The sequence below is a fragment of the Pseudophryne corroboree genome, chromosome 2 (genome assembly GCF_028390025.1).
Source record: "Pseudophryne corroboree isolate aPseCor3 chromosome 2, aPseCor3.hap2, whole genome shotgun sequence".
In the NCBI taxonomy this organism is placed as follows: Eukaryota; Metazoa; Chordata; class Amphibia; order Anura; family Myobatrachidae; genus Pseudophryne; species Pseudophryne corroboree.
The window spans coordinates 636,787,137-636,807,212 of NC_086445.1; the positions used below are offsets into that span (position 1 = coordinate 636,787,137).

At 44.5% G+C, this 20,076-nt stretch overlaps 1 protein-coding gene across 2 annotated transcripts in view; it reads right to left on the reverse strand.

The window, feature by feature from the left end:
* Window positions 1-5,605: 5,605 nt before the first annotated feature.
* Window positions 5,606-20,076, reverse strand: part of LOC135041406 (myosin-binding protein H-like) — a 202,567-nt gene continuing 188,096 nt past the window's right edge. The window contains exons 7-12 of one of the 2 annotated variants that reach the window (XR_010235039.1): window positions 16,337-16,496; window positions 13,622-13,758; window positions 11,121-11,307; window positions 8,436-8,463; window positions 6,187-6,220; window positions 5,606-5,782 (exon numbers count right to left, since the gene is read on the reverse strand). Coding sequence is in view for 1 of the 2 variants with exons in the window: in XM_063954934.1 (XP_063811004.1) it covers window positions 8,453-8,463; window positions 11,121-11,307; window positions 13,622-13,758; window positions 16,337-16,496 (495 nt within the window). In the remaining variant the exon portion in view is untranslated. The remainder of the gene's footprint in view (window positions 5,783-6,186; window positions 6,221-8,435; window positions 8,464-11,120; window positions 11,308-13,621; window positions 13,759-16,336; window positions 16,497-20,076) is intronic. The other variant, XM_063954934.1, reaches the window with a different exon arrangement.

Consider the following 20,076-nt stretch of genomic DNA (forward strand, 5'->3'; position numbering starts at 1 on the left):
GGGAAGTCGGAAGACCACTTGTACTACTTCCAGTAAGCAATTGACTGTCCAACAGTCCTTTGCGAGGAAGATGAAATATCACAGCAGTCATCCTGTTGCAAAGCGGATAACTGAGGCCTTGACAACTATGTTGGTGTTAGACGTGCGTCCGGTATCCGCCGTTAGTTCACAGGGAACTAGACAATTTCTTGAGGTAGTGTGCCCCCGTTACCAAATACCATCTAGGTTCCACTTCTCTAGGCAGGCGATACCGAGAATGTACACGGACGTCCTAAAAAATGCAGTTGTACCCAATGTCCACTTAACCACGGACATGTGGACAAGTGGAGCAGGGCAGACTCAGGACTACATGACTGTGACAGCCCACTGGGTAGATGTATTGCCTCCCGCTGCAAGAACAGCAGCGGCGGCACCAGTAGCAGCATCTCGCAAACGCCAACTCGTTCCTAGGCAGGCTACGCTTTGTATCACCGCTTTCCAGAATACGCACACAGCTGAAAACCTCTTGCGGCAACTGAGGAAGATCATCGCAGAATGGCTTACCCCAATTGGACTCTCCTGGGGATTTGTGGCATCGGACAACGCCAGCAATATTGTGCGTGCATTACAACTGGGCAAATTCCAGCACGTCCCATGTTTTGCACATACCTTGAATTTGGTGGTGCAGAATTATTTAAAAAACGACAGGGGCGTGCAAGAGATGCTGTCGGTGGCCAGAAGAATTGCGGGCCACTTTTGGCGTGCAGGCACCGCGTACAGAAGACTGGAGCACCACCAAAAAAACCTGAACCTGCCCTGCCATCATCTGAAGCAAGAGGTGGTAACGAGGTGGAATTCAACCCTCTATATGCTTCAGAGGATGGAGGAGCAGCAAAAGGCCATTCAAGCCTATACATCTGCCCACGATATAGGCAAAGGAGGTGGAATGCACCTGTCTCAAGCGCAGTGGAGAATGATTTCAACGTTGTGCAAGGTTCTGCTGCCCTTTGAACTTGCCACACGTGAAGTCAGTTCAGACACTGCCAGCCTGAGTCAGGTCATTCCCCTCATCAGGCTTTTGCAGAAGAAGCTGGAGGCATTGAAGGAGGAGCTAAAACAGAGCGATTCCGCTAGGCATGTGGGACTTGTGGATGGAGCCCTTCATTCGCTTAACCAGGATTCACGTGTGGTCAATCTGTTGAAATCAGAGCACTACATTTTGGCCACCGTGCTCGATCCTAGATTTAAAACCTACCTTGGATCTCTCTTTACGGCAGACACAAGTCTGCAGGGGTTCAAAGAACTGCTGGTGAGAAAATTGTCAAGTCAAGCGGAACGCGACCTGTCAACATCTCCTCCTCACATTCTCCCGCAACTGGGGGTGCGAGGAAAAGGCTACGAATTTCCGAGCCCACCATGCTGACATCTGGTCCGGACTGAAGGACCTGCCAACGATTACTGACATGTCGTCTACTGTCACTGCATATGATTCTCTCACCATTGAAAGAATGGTGGAGGATTATATGAGTGACCGCATCCAAGTAGGCACGTCAGACAGTCCGTACGTATACTGGCAGGGAAAAGAGGCAATTTGGAGGCCCTTGCACAAACTGGCTTTATTCTACCTAAGTTGCCCTCCCTCCAGTATGTACTCCGAAAGAGTGTTTAGTGCCGCCGCTCACCTTGTCAGCAATCGGCGTACGAGGCTACTTCCAGAAAATGTGGAGAAGATGATGTTCATTAAAATGAATTATAGTCAATTACTCCATGGAGACATTCACCAGCAGCAATTGCCTCCAGAAAGTACACGGGGATCTGAGATGGTGGATTCCAGTGGGGACGAATTAATAATCTGTGAGGAGGGGAATGTACACAGTGAAAGGGGTGATGAATCGGACGATGATGATGAGGTGGACATCTTGCCTCTGTAGAGCCAGTTTGTGCAAGGAGAGATTGATTGCTTCTTTTTTGGTGGGGGCCCAAACCAACCAGTCATTTCAGTCACAGTCGTGTGGCAGACCCTGTCGCTGAAATGATGGGTTGGTTAAAGTGTGCATGTCCTGTTTATACAACATAAGGGTGGGTGGGAGGGCCCAAGGACAATTCCATCTTGCACCTCTTTTTTCTTTCATTTTTCTTTGCATCATGTGCTGTTTGGGGAGTATTTTTTGGAAGGGCCATCCTGCCTGACACTGCAGTGCCACTCCTAGATGGGCCAGGTGTTTGTGTCAGCCACTAGGGTCGCTTAGCTTACTCACACAGCTACCTCATTGCGCCTCTTTTTTTTCTTCTTTGCGTCATGTGCTGTTTGGGGAGTATTTTTTGGAAGGGCCATCCTGCCTGACACTGCAGTGCCACTCCTAGATGGGCCAGGTGTTTGTGTCGGCCACTAGGGTCGCTTAGCTTGCTCACACAGCTACCTCATTGCGCCTCTTTTTTTTTTTCTTTGCGTCATGTGCTGTTTGGGGAGTAGTTTTTGGAAGGGCCATCCTGCCTGACACTGCAGTGCCACTCCTAGATGGGCCAGGTGTTTGTGTCGGTCACTAGGGTCGCTTAGCTTACTCACACAGCTACCTCATTGCGCCTCTTTTTTTTTTTCTTTGCGTCATGTGCTGTTTGGGGAGTAGTTTTTGGAAGGGCCATCCTGCCTGACACTGCAGTGCCACTCCTAGATGGGCCAGGTGTTTGTGTCGGCCACTAGGGTCGCTTAGCTTACTCACACAGCTACCTCACTGCGCCTCTTTTTTTCTTCTTTGCGTCATGTGCTGTTTGGGGAGTAGTTTTTGGAAGGGCCATCCTGCCTGACACTGCAGTGCCACTCCTAGATGGGCCAGGTGTTTGTGTCGGTCACTAGGGTCGCTTAGCTTACTCACACAGCTACCTCATTGCGCCTCTTTTTTTTTTTCTTTGCGTCATGTGCTGTTTGGGGAGTAGTTTTTGGAAGGGCCATCCTGCCTGACACTGCAGTGCCACTCCTAGATGGGCCAGGTGTTTGTGTCGGCCACTAGGGTCGCTTAGCTTACTCACACAGCTACCTCATTGCGCCTCTTTTTTTTTTTCTTTGTGTCATGTGCTGTTTGGGGAGTATATTTTGGAAGGGCCATCCTGCCTGACACTGCAGTGCCACTCCTAGATGGGCCAGGTGTTTGTGTCGGCCACTAGGGTCGCTTAGCTTACTCACACAGCTACATCATTGCGCCTCTTTTTTTTCTTCTTTGCGTCATGTGCTGTTTGGGGAGTATTTTTTGGAAGGGCCATCCTGCCTGACACTGCAGTGCCGCTCCTAGATGGGCCAGGTGTTTGTGTCGGCCACTAGGGTCGCTTAGCTTACTCACACAGCTACCTCATTGCGCCTCTTTTTTTTCTTCTTTGCGTCATGTGCTGTTTGGGGAGTATTTTTTGGAAGGGCCATCCTGCCTGACACTGCAGTGCCACTCCTAGATGGGCCAGGTGTTTGTGTCGGCCACTAGGGTCGCTTAGCTTACTCACACAGCTACCTCATTGCGCCTCTTTTTTTTCTTCTTTGCGTCATGTGCTGTTTGGGGAGTAGTTTTTGGAAGGGCCATCCTGCCTGACACTGCAGTGCCACTCCTAGATTGGCCAGGTGTTTGTGTCGGCCACTAGGGTCGCTTAGCTTACTCACACAGCTACCTCATTGCGCCTCTTTTTTTTCTTCTTTGCGTCATGTGCTGTTTGGGGAGTAGTTTTTGGAAGGGTCATCCTGCCTGACACTGCAGTGCCACTCCTAGATGGGCCAGGTGTTTGTGTCGGCCACTAGGGTCGCTTAGCTTACTCACACAGCTACCTCATTGCGCCTCTTTTTTTTCTTCTTTGCGTCATGTGCTGTTTGGGGAGTAGTTTTTGGAAGGGCCATCCTGCCTGACACTGCAGTGCCACTCCTAGATGGGCCAGGTGTTTGTGTCGGCCACTTGGGTCGCTTAGCTTAGCCATCCAGCGACCTCGGTGCAAATTTTAGGACTAAAAATAATATTGTGAGGTGTGAGGTGTTCAGAATAGACTGTAAATGAGTGTAAATTATGGTTATTGAGGTTAATAATACTATGGGATCAAAATTACCCCCAAATTCAATGATTTAAGCTGTTTTTTAGGGTTTTTTGAAAAAAACACCCGAATCCAAAACACACCCGAATCCGACAAAAAAAATTCAGTGAGGTTTTGCCAAAACGCGTTCGAACCCAAAACACGGCCGCGGAACCGAACACAAAACCAAAACACAAAACCCGAAAATTTTCCGGTGCACATCCCTAGTACTGAGATGGTTCGTGAGGGGAAGGGAAAAACTCCAGCTACAGTACCTCTGACAGACTTCTGTCTCACCACCTTGGCCAGCAGGGAGGAGGCTCTCCAACACCCCTGGAGCTGCTGGATAGTGAGGCTGTGATGTGTGTCAAAGCCCCTGTGCACCATTATTGAGGTGAAGGTTAGGAACCAGAAATTATGTTTCAACTTTGTATGAATAAAAAAAATTGTATTCTATTGACCTAGCTGTGACCTGGATCTGTGTGTGACCTGTTTGAAGGCCTGAATGAAAAATAAGTTATGGGCTTCTTTGAGGCAAGGGAGAGATATAACAATCTTGCACCAGTCATAAAAGATTGTGGGGAAGATAGACTAAGCTTTGTAGAGTGATAAAGTGGAGAGAGATAAAGTGCCAACCGATCAGCTGCCAAAAAGCTCAGTATGAATAATTCATAGTGGCCCCATTTCTAAGTAAATCTTTAATAAAGTCTCCATCCAGGGACGGACTGGGATCTGAATTCGGCCCTGGCATGTACGTGCATGTGCACCCTGAGGGCACGCGCGCATGCCAAAGGTGTGTGGGCACTAAAGTCAGGGAGGTGCCGCAAGTCAGGAGGGGGCGTAGGCTCGCGGCATGCCCCCCGTTTCCATGGAGATGGGCGGGGGGGAGCGCACGACCAGCACACGGGGGTGTGCCACGAGTCCATTTCTATGGAGACTGGATGGGAGGCGAGGGAGCAGCAGCGCACAGAGCCTGAGGCTGCACTGCAAGCGGCATTCCCGGCTCTCTGCCTGACAGGACCGGCCCACAACCCCATCGACCCTTCTGGCATTTGCCAGAAGAGCCAGATGAGCAGTCCAGCCCTGTCTCCATCATTGCAGTAGGAAATTAAAATATCCCCATCTAATATAAATAAATAAATAATGCCCCATTTATATATGGCATAAGTTTTGCCACACATAATTAGAAGAAGAAAAAAAACTTTGTGAAGGCTCCAACCATCTCTTTTCTCCATCTTCTTTTCTAGTGGTTTTACAAAATGCTCCTGAACAGAGTTAGTGCTTTGTATACTAAGGGGTTTAGCTACTAAAGGTTGATGAAAAGTGGAAATAATGCAATCATTGTGCATATTGCAAACGTTTCTATTGTGTTGGTAAATGCAGTCATGAATACAGTGGGAATATACATCTTTAGAGCATACAGTAGGTTAACATATTTATGTAAACAAAGTTGAATTGTAACATTCATTCTCAGGTAAAATACACAAATCATATAACATATTTAGTGCAGTAGCAAGTAACAAGACTTGCATAAATATTATGGTGAATGATTTTGTACATTGGCTTTTAAAATTAAATTATACAATTACTTTGCCAAATACATTTTATTAGCCAACCACATAAAGCTACATATCTACAATGTTATTAACATTGTTACACACCGAGATATACAACATGGCATTTTTATTATGTAACTAAAATGGCTAACAAAATACACTTAAAGACTGTGAGATGTGAGAGAATGCACATAGTGACTTCCAACCTAAAAGAAAAAAAAATAAGAAAAAAAATTAATGTCACAGATAAATCATTTTATGGTCACATATGAAATACTTGCTTTTCTTGCTTTGTTAGATGGCAAAAAATATTATACTGTAAATTTCACATCAAGCTCATACAACAACCACAAAATAGGACATATAAGGCACTGGTCTTATGGGGTAAATTTACTAAGATGGGAGTTTTATTTAAGATGGGATGTTGCCCATAGCAACCAATCAGATTTTACTTCTCATTTATCTAGCACCTTCTAGAAGATTATACCTGGAATCTGATTGGCTGCTATGGGCAACATTCCATCTTAAATAGAACTCCCATTTTAGTAAATATACCCATATGGGGTAACAATGGAGATTGATAATGAAAATCAGTTGTGCTGCGGCTTACCAATAAGAGGTAACTGTATAAGCTCTTGCATAGACTACAAAACAAAAAAAATGGATGGAATGGCATCACCCCAAAAGGAAGCGCTGTATAAACAATTAGATTTATAACATATTTTATTTCCCAGATATTATTAACATATAAAAAACTATATTATTATAATAATAGTAAGAAATAATAATAATAATAATAATTAAAAAAAACATACACTTCTTTAATAAATGTCACTCCTGCAATATTGTAGGTAATATAATATAGAAGAGATATATTCAATCTGAACTGTCCCTGCACGCTATCATGCAGTTCAAATTTAGTCCATGTTTATCTAGATGGCTTGCTAGTATCAAGTAAAAAAATATATTCTTAATGATAATAAATAAGCATGCATGCAATATTAGGCAGTCCAGTCTTTTAAGAAAGAGTTAATGATGTTAAAAAACAGTTGTTAATCACAGTCATTGTTGTCACAGTCATTATTTGATTCATACTACTGAATATAAAGTCCTCTTTAGGCATACTCACATAGAGGCTCAGGCTGTATCTCAGTGGGCATTGCGTGAAATCACAAAGGACCCGTTCTACCCAAGTGCAGAGCACGGCCGGCACATGAGCAGTCCACCCATCATCGGAGATGTATGCATAGGCGTGCGCAGCACATTTTATTAGGGGGTGCACTGTTGGAGGGGTGTGTCTAGCACCGCCTTTTGGGCCTGACTAGCATCATCTATTGACTGTCAATGCAATATAAAATATCCACCCTTGTACCAATCCTAATAATGCAGATGCATTGTCAGAGGTTGTGGTGTGCACAGCAGCGTCTCTGGAGTGGAGGGGACCCTTGTGCAGACTCCATGTGTGCGCCCCCTCCTCTCCCGTAGCCATCACCACCACTGCTACGCACTGAGCGCTAGAGACTCCGGCACAGTGCCAGAGTCTACAGCGCATGCGCAGGACTCTGAAAAATGTCCACTGCGCCAGAGTCTCTAGCGCTCAGTGCGCTAGCAGCGGCGGTGACGGCTACAGGAGAGGAGGGGGCCCACACACAGTCGCCGATGGACGTCAGAAAGGTAAGTATAGAAGAAATGGGTGCAGTGTGTGCGGTGTGGGCCACCTCTGACCCCAGGGGCCCGTGTGCACCGCACACACTGCACCCATTACAGATATGCCAGTGGGTGTGCACCAAACAAACACCCCTGATGGCACTCACTGCAATTACAGTGCTCCTCCTCAGCCTGGTCTGGCTCCCCCTCTCTTTCCCCTGCAAGCTGCAGTAACTCACTGACACTGACAGTCGCAGACTAGTACTGCTGCTGCTGGAAAAACGAGTGACGTGTCAATGCTGCTGTCGACCGCCTGCCAGTATTGAACGCTGGCTGCATGCTGCTCCTCCTCAGTGGCTAGCGTTGGCATAGAATAGAAGTAGAGAGGTGGGCGTGTGACGGGTGGGCGTGTGAGCAGCATGACGTCATCACGTCACATCATGCTGTTTTTGTACATGGAGGTGGAGCCGGGAGTTTGGAAGCCAGTGGCAGTGGCATCCTTGATTAACCCAGGTGTCCGGTCAGTAATGCACTCCTGAGAGGGTGCAGCACAGAGGGGACAGTAATCAGCCTGCTCGGCGATCGTTGCATCAGGCATGTGAGATCGGGGTGCCAGACATTAGGGGGTGCCTGTGCGCACCAGGCACCCCCCCTGCGCACGCCTATGGATGTATGCAAACTATCGGGTTTGCAGACATCTCTGAATGAGGCCCATAATTGTGACTCCCTAGTTACAGCCCTGGTAGAAACTGTTATTTTGGTCAATAAACCCATTTGAAATCCTGTCAAATGAAATGCATTTGCATAGAAGTAAGCACTTCCTCTGCAGATTTTCTCTTTTACATGGTTGTAAATGAGATCTATCATGTTGTGATCAGGGATCGAATTACAGTATTAAACGCAGTGCAGCCATGCTCTTCGGGTAATAAGGGCTTGATTCAATGAATGGCTGTGTGCGCTTGTTCATCCTGCAAGGTTCAACTGTGCATTTGTCTACCTATTATGGGGTGCAAGTAAATTAATTCTAGCAATTGTTTTGGCCAGTAAGTGCCATTCCAGAACAGCACGTTGCTACCGAGCTGCTAACTGAATTGCCCATTATATGACCATAGGATTCAGGCATTATTATACATTTTTAAGAGAAAGAAAAAAATCATCATCATCATTAGTAGTAGTAGTTCTATAATTTCCAAAAACACTATTTTGACTTACTTTGTGCTTGTTCACCTTTATTGTGGCACTGAAAAAGATAATATTACAGTTAAATTACATTGCACTCATGTAATATGTTGTTTTCAAGAAAAAATGTTGTTAAAATCTATATTGATTACCACATAAAGCATGCAAATAAAGATATAGAAACAAGAGAGCAGGTGGCCCCTCACTATAAATAAAAACATAGTTCATAATTAAATGGACGGTATCCGGTCTCTAGATCGACCACACTTAGGTCGACATGCATTAGGTCAACCACTATTGGTCGACATGCATTATGTCGACATGGTTTCTAGGTCGACATGTTCTAGGTTGACATTACAAAAGGTCGACATGAGTTTATCACAATTTTTTTATTTTTGTTAACTTTTTCATACTTTACGATCCATGTGGACTAGATTGGGAATGGGAATGGTAACCTTGACCGAAGCATGGCGAGCGAAGCGAACCATGTGAGGGTACACGGTGCACTAATTGGGGTTCCCGGTCACTCTACGAAGAAAACAACACCCAAATTTTGTAAAGAACTCATGTCGACCTTTTGCCATGTCGACCTTGCTCATGCCGACCTAATGCTTGTGTCGACCTATTTTAGGTGCCGCCTTAGTTACTGTCGACCAATAGTGTCCGACATAGACACTGTAGACCTAAGTGTGGTCGACTCTATGAACCACATCCCATCTTAAATAGAACTCCCATCTTAGTAAATATACCCCATAGTGTCCTTGGTGTAGTGGAGCCAAGGTCCTTGAGACCTCATACAGCAGGTGCTCCACAAACAAATTAGCCCCCAATAAGAACATGACAACATTTGGAACGGATGCAATCAGGATCCTGGCTGTCAGTATCCTGGCAGTCAGAATAACGACGCCGGAATGCCGACCCTATTCTGAATGCCGACACCGGCATCCAGAATGGGTGCACCAACTTGGCGCAGGAATGCCGGCAGACGGTATCCCGACTGAGGACAGACCGCAGCTCACCACAGGTAAACCGTGGGGGGAGGGGGGGTGATAAAATTTAGGTTATGGCTGTAGCGGGGGGGGGGGGGGATAGAGTTAGGCTGTGTCCCAAGAGGTTAGGGTTAGACTCCGGGGGAGGGGGGTTAGGCACCCCCCTCGGAGGGTTAGGGTTAGGCTTGCGGGGGGTGAGGGTTAGGTTGAGGCAGCGGGGACAGGGGGTTAGGTTCATGCACCCACGGGGGATGGTTAGGGTTAGGCAACAAGGGGGGAGGTTAGGGTTGGGCTGCAGGTAGGGAGGGTTAGTGGGTTGGGGAGAGAGGGGAACCCCCTTACTCACAACTGTTGGCTTCACAAACTTTGATATGACCGCCAAGATCCCATGCACCGGTAAATTATACTGATCAATTTGGAACAAGGTAGGAATAGGGAGTGATCATAGAACTTTCTACTGGCCTGTCGATGTTGAGTGATAAAAAAATGTGGATAGGGGTCCTGATAAGCTTAGAGCTTTAACAGGTAAACAGAGAAGCGACAGATTTGTCCTTATACCCTGTGTCTACTGTCATGCTAAACAGCCTTTGTCAGCGATCCAGGTCTCATATGAGCTGTGCCAAGCATCTTTCTCGCCCATAATGTGTGTCTTATTTGCATTAATAAAACTTATGGGGGCGACAAAGCTACTTGGCTAGACTACATTAATCAATTTGATGTGCAACATTTGTATATCAGAGTGTGAATGAGTCTGAATCTGAATACAAAGTGCCATGGTGCAGCTGCTGCAGCTTTTTCTCATACCATTTCCGTTCTGCGACCTCTGCGGACTTTGTATCTGTTTAAGACAAATTAATTTGGTGCTAAAGCTGCAGTCCAGCATCTCTAGTGCACTTTGAGTGCTGTTTTGCTGCTTTTGCAATGCCAATAAGAAAAACATTTTGAAGAAATAGATGGGGTGGGCTGTAATGCCACCCGAGTTTGGTGGCGGTGCAGGATTTTTTTTAAAGGGGCACTCACTTACAAGGCAAAACCATGCCTTGTAAGTGATTGCCCCTTTACAAAAATGTCCGGGTTCGGCCGACATCCTGCATGGCTCAGAACTCGGGTGGCATTACATCCTGCCCATGGTATGCTACTCCTCTCAAAGCAGCTCAGCTGCACCGGGCATCTCAAACCATATGGTATATATTTGCTAGGTGTGTGAGGAGTGGACACATCTGTATTTAGTTCCTAGATTAATGTAAATACATATTTGTAGAAATATTTTCAGTTAAAGTCATATTATCCTTATGAATAGCGCCCAGGGCAAATGAGAAAAACGGTGTCCCCTTGGAAATTTGTCTGTATCCCTTCCCATCCCCCGCCTCCACAGGTGCACCATTAGAATGGTTTTGAAACAGATGAAGAGGACCCCTAGTGCATGCCTCTCCACCCAGCCAGATTGTCCCACTCACTGTGATGGTGACTTCATGTTTCTTCAGTCTGGATTCCATGTTTGCGGACTGCCCTCTCTCTTACAGACCCCAGCTACCGACAGAACATGCACCCAGTCTCGTTGCGCCATTGCAACACGTATCTGTTGGCCTTTATCCCCCTCTTTTCGAAGTTGACACAAGTTACTTTCCTAATATCCATAAAGGAGTTGTCCCCTTCTACAAATTGTATTATACTGTAATCTTCATATTGATTATAATGAATTTTTGAAATTCTGCACAACCTATCTTACCTTTAACATTAAGTTTGCAATCTACAGTTGCTTCCCCCAGAGAATTGACGGCTTTGCAGGTATACACACCACCATCAAAAGGACCGGGCTTACGGATTTCAAGGGAACAAACTCCTTCATTTACAAGGTATCTAAATTTTGGGTCTTCTCTGATTTCCATTTGATTTTTCATCCATACTATTTTAGGCTGTAATGCAAATATGCATATTAAAACATGGCATAGTACCCTGCAATTTAGTTAATAGAATAATAAAATATAGATAGTATTTATTTTCCAAATATGCAATTTTACAAATGACAGCTTTTAAATAATGCAGTTAGAAGTAATTAATGACAATTAAGAATCACCATGTTTTAGTTGTCACACTAATTTTATGTATTCAGCTAACCACACACATCAAAAAGTAAGTCCCAGACTGACCAATATAGAGATATACAGAGGGCACTCACCATGCATCTACCAATACAAATAATTTATTCAATAAGGTACTCTGTATGTAACATCACACTGGGGCCCTAATTCCGAGTTGATCGCTCGCTAGCTGCTTTTAGCAGCAGTGCAAACGCTAAGCCGCCGCCCTCTGGGAGTGTATCTTAGCTTAGCAGAACTACGAACGAAAGGTTAGCAGAACTGCTCGTGAACATTTTCAAGCAGTTTCAGAGTAGCTCCAGACCTACTCCTACCTTGCGATCACTTCAGTCAGTTTAGTTCCTGCTTTGACGTCACAAACACGCCCTGCGTTTGGCCAGCCACTCCCCCGTTTCCCCAGGCACGTCTGCGTTTTCACCTGACACGCCTGCGTTTTTTAGCACACTCCCGGAAAACGCTCAGTTACCTCCCAGAAACGCCCCATTCATGTCAATCCCTCACCGATCAACAGAGCAACAGAAAAGCATCGCTCGCCCTTGTGTAAAACTGCAGTTTTGTGTGAAAGTACTTCGCGTGTGCGTACTGCGGCCCATACACATGCGCAGAAGTGACGATTTTTAGCCTGATCGCTGTGCTGCGAACAACAGCAGCTAGCGATCAACTCGGAATGAGGGCCTATATTTATTGTGTACAGACAGACTGCTTTTTAGATTGTTAATAGAAGCACTCCTAGCATTGAGCATACAACAAAATGCTTATGGAAAACAGGAACAGTGCAGTCTTTCAGTTATACACTATTACGCATTATGGGGGATGATTCAGACCTAAAAATAGCACATCTACAATCAGTTTCTCTGACATGTGGGGGACGCCCAGCAGAGGGCTAGTCCGCATGTTAGGCCCTGTCCCTCCCGCCCCCCGCACGGGTGCAAAAGCATCACACCGCAGCAATGTTTTGCACCTGCCAAGAAGCTCCCTACCTGCGCAGCCAAGCTGCGCTGGCAGGCGGCTACCCACTGCATTCCGGGTCACAGCGGCTGCGTATCACGTCATGCAGCCGTCGCGGCTCACCCATGCAATGGTCCGGACACGCCTGCGTAGTCTGGACTGCACCCCACCAATGGAATTCTAACACCGTTAACATGCTCCCTCCTGCCCCGCGACCGCCTCTGCCTGTCAATCAGGCAGAGGCAATCGCAGCCCTGAAATGCTTTTGAATCCCACTAGGCCCACAGGGTGCGCAAGCACACTCCCCAAAGGGCTTCAGACTGTGATCGCTGCCGTTGCAGCGATCGGGTCTGAATTAGGCCCTATTTTCCTATTACATACAAGGGATGCACAGCTGAATCTTATCATAATGGGTACTTATACCTCAAGGTAAGCTCTACATGCCTACTTTAGGATTTTGCTCATACTACTATTCTAAATTATATGTATGTACTGGATCCAGACAGAAATGTGGACACCAATATTTGTTAATTATTTTCATACATGTGAGTAAAATCACACACAAACAGAAATGTATCCTTATTTTGATTTAACCCAAAAACTCACAAGTGTATGTATAGGAGACAATCTCCTGTGTTTAACTGTACAGTATCATGGATTAAAGAGACAGAGAACGTGGATAAATAGTTACATTTTTAATAAATAGTTCATTTAAATCGTTACTGTGTATGTGTTAGTATTATGTATGGTCCCATTCCCTGTCAATAAAAATATGTGCCAAGGCTGGCATGTTCTTGATTTATAGATACCACCTTTTATTTTTTTTTCCTTAAGGAGTTGTGCTTAGAAATATCAGTATTTTATGACTTAAGCATGAATGATCACTTGCTCCTGCATGGCACAGCTTAACAGAACTTCAAACAGGCTTCTCCATTTAGCAATTCTAGCACATAGTTGTAACTATTTTTAAGGCATGTGCCATTCCAACCAGAATAACCCATCAACCAGAGTATACAAAAAGCCCCAAAAGATGCCATCTCACTGGCACAGCTCTTTTGCAAATTCAGCATTGTGCCTTTGGTCTGTCAATGAGTCTAGTCATCTATAATAACACAAAACTATCACCAGGTAACTAAAGAAAATGTATAAGTAAAATGAATGCAATGGATGTAGTATTTCTTACCTTTGGAGTGCCACGTACACTGCAAAACAGTTTAGTAGTGTATCCATTGGTTGTTGTCCGATCAGAAAGTGCTTGTGTAAACTTTGGAGCCTCTGCAAAATTACATTCCTTATATTCCTCATTTTTGTATGTATTTTCTATTAATAGGAGAAAAAAAAGGAAACATTTTTAACTTTTACCATTTGCAAAAAGTTTTTTTTTTAAATAAAATGTAAAGAAAAAATATGAAATGCTAATCTGCAGCCATCCATGCAAATCACAGTGGGTATAATGTTAGTAAAGCATTTGATTAAAGTCATAATTTGCTTACTTCTCAGCAATCCCAGAGATGGTGTTATTGTGTTGTGAATGGCTGGATTTTGCTATAAATAGGGTGGTCCTATGCCTAGAGTTAGAAGAGGAGAGGCAGCTCTATCCTTTCCTATCGGACTTTTATGTTTTAGCAGGGGAAAATGAAGTGAATAAACTGATATGAGAAACAGAGCTACATGTGTCAGTTGGCATCCGCTCTATAGAGTCACACTAAAAAGGTCTACACTCAATAGGTCGACCACTAATGGTAGACATGCATTAGGTAGATAGGGTCAAAATGTCAACATGTAAAACATAAACAGTTTAAAAGGTCAACATGACAATGGTAGACACACATATGGTCGACAGAATTTTTCCCCCCATTTTTTTCAACTTTTTCATACTTTACCATCCACATGGACTATGATTGGGAATAGTAACCTGGGTAACGGAGTGAGCCATCTTGTCCAAAGCATGGCGAGTGAAGCAAGCTGCATAGGGGACGCCGTACACTAATGGGGCTTGATTGTGGTAGAAAAGTGACAAAACACCCAATAAATCAAAAAAAGTTGTCTACTTTTTTGTATCAATCATTTTCATGTTGACCTTTTGACCCTGTCAACATTTCCACTGTCTACCTTTTCTATGTCAACCTTTTGACCCTGTTGGCCTAATGCATGTCTACCATTAATGGTAGATCTATTGACTGTAGACCTTTTTAGGGTAGATCTAATAATCTGGTATGCGGTTAAAATACCACCCGTCGGGATCGTAACTGTCTCAAATACCGACGCCGGGATCCTGACAGGAGTACTAAATAGTTGCCGGAATACCAGCGAAGTAGGTGATTCCCCCTCTGTGGGTGTCCATGACACCCATAGAGGGAGAATAAAACCTGTGGCTAGCAAAGCCCGCCACTGAGCCCGCAGCATGGTGAGCAAGTCCGCTAGGGGCATCATTGCGCTCACCCCCCTGCCGGCATTCTGGCACACGGGATGCCGATGTCGTTATACTGACATTACGCATCCCCTATACCGGCCTCCCATACCGGTCCCAATAAGCCATATCCGTGTTAGTTGTAGTACAACAGAACAAAAATATCATACTTAACATGATTGTATGATTATATGCCTAAAAGCTTTTGTAAACAGTGTTTCACTACTTTTATCAAAGCTTGGAGAGATAAAGTGGAGAACGATAAAGTACCAACCAATCAGCTTCTTACTGTCTATTTACAGGCTGTATTTGAAAAATGACAAGCTCTGATTTGTTGGTATTTTATATCTCTCCACTATATCTAGAAGCTTTGATACCAGAGTCACATTTAACTCCATATTAAGAAGCAGTGGTTGGACTCCTGGAGGATATGGAAGCATTGGCCTCCAGGGCGGAGCTGTCAGGAAGCGAGGTGTAATGGGTACATGTAAATCATTCTATAATCACTGCCGGCGCCCAGCTGTTCACTGCAGCAGTGCAGGATGCGGTTATGGATCTATCTGTGGTTTCCAGACAGCCGCTGTAGCTTGCCCGTGGCTTCCTGGTACAATAAAAAAAAAAAATGTTTTATTGTGACAGACATGAGTGACTTCATGATGTCATGTGTGCCACACCATCAAAGAGGAGCTGGCCTCAGCAGGAACAGGAGCAGCCAGAAGACACAGAAGAAGGTAGGTGTCTGTGGGCAGCAGAGAGCTGGATGCGAGGACTGGTGCTGGAGAGACAGAATGGTGTTGGCTAGGGAGTCAGAACGGTGGCTGGCTGGAGAGACCGAAAAGGCTTGCTGTAGAACCAGGAGACTGACTGGAAAGACAGAAGGGGTGCCAGCTGGAGAGACAGAAGGGGGGCTGGCTGGAGAAACAGAAGAAGGTCTGGCTGATGAGACAGAAGGGGCTGGCTGGAGAAACAGAAGAAGGTCTGGCTGATGAGACAGAAGGGGGCTGGCTGGACAGGAAGAAAGGGGGGCTGGCTGGACAGACAGAATAGGGGCTGGCTGGACAGGCAGAATGGGGGCTGGATGAACAGACAGAATGGGGGCTGGCTGGACAGACAGAAGGGGGGTTGGCTGGACAAACAGAAGAGGGTTTGGCTGGTAAGACAGTAGGGGCCCGGCTAGAGAGATAGAAGGGGGCTGGTAAGACAATGGGGAGCTGGTGCAACACAAACACAGGGGAGAAGTGGGTGGGAAGTGGCAGGATTACTGGTACATTACTTCCACCTTTGTCCTCACAGCTGTTCTACTGCACCAAGCAGGGGAGATAACCACCATCTCTTTCTCCTCTAAGTGCCTGGAATGAACTTAAGCTTACAGAAATAGAACCTTTTAAGGTCAAAATATTTAAATTATATTGAGTTCCACATACAGTAATTAATGCTTTTAAATTGGATTGTTCAAATGAAATAAAGAATAAACAATTAAGTATTTACCTGATTTCTTAATGACAGCACAGTCTTTAGTTACTGCTGCTTTCTCGCTAAGTCCACAAACATTTTCAGAGAACACTCTGAAGTAGTAGGAATTTCCAATTATTAAGTCTGAAACAGTGCAATTAGTTTGGCGATAATTCTCAAGGACATTAAACCATTCCTGAAATAGTTAACACATTAAAATATAACTTACATTTTGTATGAATACAACCAAATTATCACATTCATTAAGTGTGTCTAAAAGAAATTGTCAGTTAAAAAATGTTTATTGTATTTATATGATTTAGACTTGATAGCTGTTTACTGCTGTCCTACACAAGTGTGTGAGACATTTATTCTGGAGAAAGAACCGTATTACACAACTATCTTCTGCATTGCACATTATTATTATTATTATTATTATTATTATTATTACTACCAGTTATTTATATAGTGCACACATTGGGGTATATGCAATTGCGGTCGAATTGCCGCAAATGTCGAAAAACGGGGCATTTTCGACACAAAAAAAATTCGACAATGCAATACAGTACTTTTCGACAAAAAAAAACAGATTCGACTTTTTGAAATTCTACAGTTGTCAAATTCGACATGTCTGCAATAGTAAAAATGCGGCTTTTCGACAAAACTATATTCAATTGAAGAATGTCGATTCGACAACAGTGCTTTTCGACAGTCATTTCGTCAATTTCAGTCCGCCTCATTTTGGTGTCGGAATCTAATAAAAAAAATTAAAAACATGTTTTTTTGTTGCTAATAGCATATCTATTTATATTAGAAGGGATTATCTACTTGGTTTGTTTATTAGGAGCCACAAGTATTATTTATATATTTTTTAAAAGAATATTATTATTTTTTTACTGACTAAAATAATATGGAGAGATCAGAGCATTTTTTTCAGTGGGAAGGGGTGGGAATGGGTTAAAAATCAAGAAAAAAAATGCGTGGGGTCCCCCCATCTAAGCATAACCAGCCTCGGGCTCTTTGAGCCGGTCCTGGTTGTAAAAATACGGGGGGGAAATTGACAGGGGATCCCCTGTATTTTTACAACCAGCACCGGGCTCTGCGTCCGGTCCTGGTGCAAAAAATACAGGGGACAAAAGACGTAGGTGTCCCCCGTATTTTTAACACCAGCACCGCGCTCCACTAGCTGGAGAGATAATGCCACAGCCGGGGGACACTTTTATACCGGTCCCTGCGGCCGTGGCATTAAATCCCCAACTAGTCACCCCTGGCCGGGGTACCCTGGAGGAGTGGGGACCCCTTAAATCAAGGGGTCCCCCCCCTCCAGCCACCCAAGGGCCAGGGGTGAAGCCCAAGGCTATCCCCCCAACCAAGGGCTGCGGATGTGGGGCTGATAGCCTTGTGTCAAATAAAAGAATATTGTTTTTTGTAGCAGAACTACAAGTCCCAGCAAGCCTCCCCCGCAAGCTGGTACTTGGAGAACCACAAGTACCAGCATGCGGGGGGGAAACGGGCCCGCTGGTACCTGTAGTTCTACTGCAAAAAAAATACCCAAATAAAAACAGTACACGCACACCGTGAAAGTAAAACTTTATTACATACATGCACACCGACACACACATACTTACCTATGTTCACACGCCGACTCTGTCCACTTGTCCATGTAGAATCCATGGGGTACCTGAAAATAAAATTATACTGACCAAAATCCTGTGTAAATCTGTCCTCTTCTTTTTTGTAATCCACGTACTTGGCAAAAAAATAAAACGCAAAAGCTGGACCACGCACTGAAAGTGGTCCCATGTTTACACATGGGACCCCTTTCCCCGAATGCCGGGAACACCCGTGACTCCTGTCACAGAGGGTCCCTTCAGCCAATCAGGGAGCGCCACGTCGTGGCACTCTCCTGATTGGCTGTGCGCGTCTGAGCTGTCAGACAGCGCATAGCACTATGCCGCTCCATTATCTTCAATGGTGGGAACTTTGCGGTCAGCGGTGAGGTTACTCGCGGTCAGCAATTTTTTTCTGGGTTTTTTTAACACTTTTGTGCCGTCCAAAAAGTCAAATCCAGGACGCACACTATCCGTCAATTGGTCCGTTTTTCGACAGCGGGACTGTCGAATCCGTTTTTTATTGAATATGTCGAATTCGGGTCCCGGCGGCAGGGTGTCTGACTGTCGAATTGTGTTGAATTAAAAAACGGTCGAATTCCAGACGGAATTCGACCGCAATTGCATATACCCCATAATCCGCACTGCTTTACAGAGAATATTATTCACATCAGTACCTACCTCAGTTTACAATCTATATTCCCTCCTACATGTACATGCACACACATTCATGCTATGGTTACATTTCTTTGTAGCCAATTAATTTACCAGAATATTTTTGGACTGTGGTAGGAAACCATAGTACCTAGAGGAAGCCCAAACAAGTACGGGAAGAATATACAAACTCAACACAGTTAGGGCCATGGTGGGAATTGAACCCATGACCTCAGTGCTGCGAGGCTGTAATGCTAACCATTACACTTTACTGTCCCTAGACAGAGCATGAATTGTGATGTAAGTAAAAGAAGTCAGAATAACACTGATGGACATAAGCAATTTACTGATGAGAGTAGAGATTCTGGGGCTGATTCCGAGTCATACATAAAGTGGTTGTAGTGTGGCAAGCCATAGAAGATTTACTACCTTATGCTTACTTGAGAATCTGTAGGGCTAATGCTAATAGAGTGAACTGGATTGGTAAATTGCTCCGCAAACAACATCATACCGATTTTTACCTAGCGCTGATAATTAATAAATAGACCCATTAATATCTCATGAATGCAGTCTACATTTCCTAGTAGTCACATCCCTCTGATCAATTTTATGTTACCTATAGCAATTTACTTATTGATTGTATATTTCACTGCTAAAATATCAATGTCCTCAAATTTATATAGAGTGGAATAAAAAGTTTTTGCCCCCTTATTGACTTCTTTTTTTGCATATTTGGCACACATACCCTTTTCAGACAGAAATGTCTGAAAATCCCAGCTTGTACTCTGCATTTCAGTGCCCGGTAGTTTTGCCGGTCACTACCTGATCCCCCTTTCACACAGACAAGCAGATTACCAGGTAGAGAAATTCTACCCGGTCATTTTCGTATCATAACGGGTATTTCGTCTGTGTGAAAGGGTCAACCCGGATCAAAATTCCCGGGTCTCCAACAGTGGTAAATTCCTGGCTCGAAGTTCTGGAATTTTAACCCAGGTTGGCCACTTCACATAGAAAAAGGACCCGTGTTTATCAACAAATTACTGGGTAGAACTTCTTCACCTGGGAATTTGCCTTTCTGTGTGAAAGGGGTATTACTTATTTCAGATCTTCAAACAAGACTGAATATAAGACAAAGACAGCCTGAGTAAACACAAAATGCAGTTTTCATTTGATTATTTAATTTATTGAATGAAATAAAGTTTTCCAACACCTACAACACTTATGTGAAAAGTGAATTGCCCCCTAAAATTAATAACTGGATGTGCCACCTTTAGCGCAACAGTTGCAGCCAAACACTTCCGATAAATGGAGATTAGCCTTTCACATCACCGTAGAGGAATTTTGGCCCAATGCAGAATTGTTTTAGTTCAGCCACATTGGAGGTTTTTTAAGCCTGAACTGTCTGCTTATGGTAATGTCACAGCATCTAAATTGGATTGAAGTCAGGACTTTGACTAAGCCACAATGTTATGCTTGCCTAGAAACACAATACTCCTGCACAGACTAAATGGG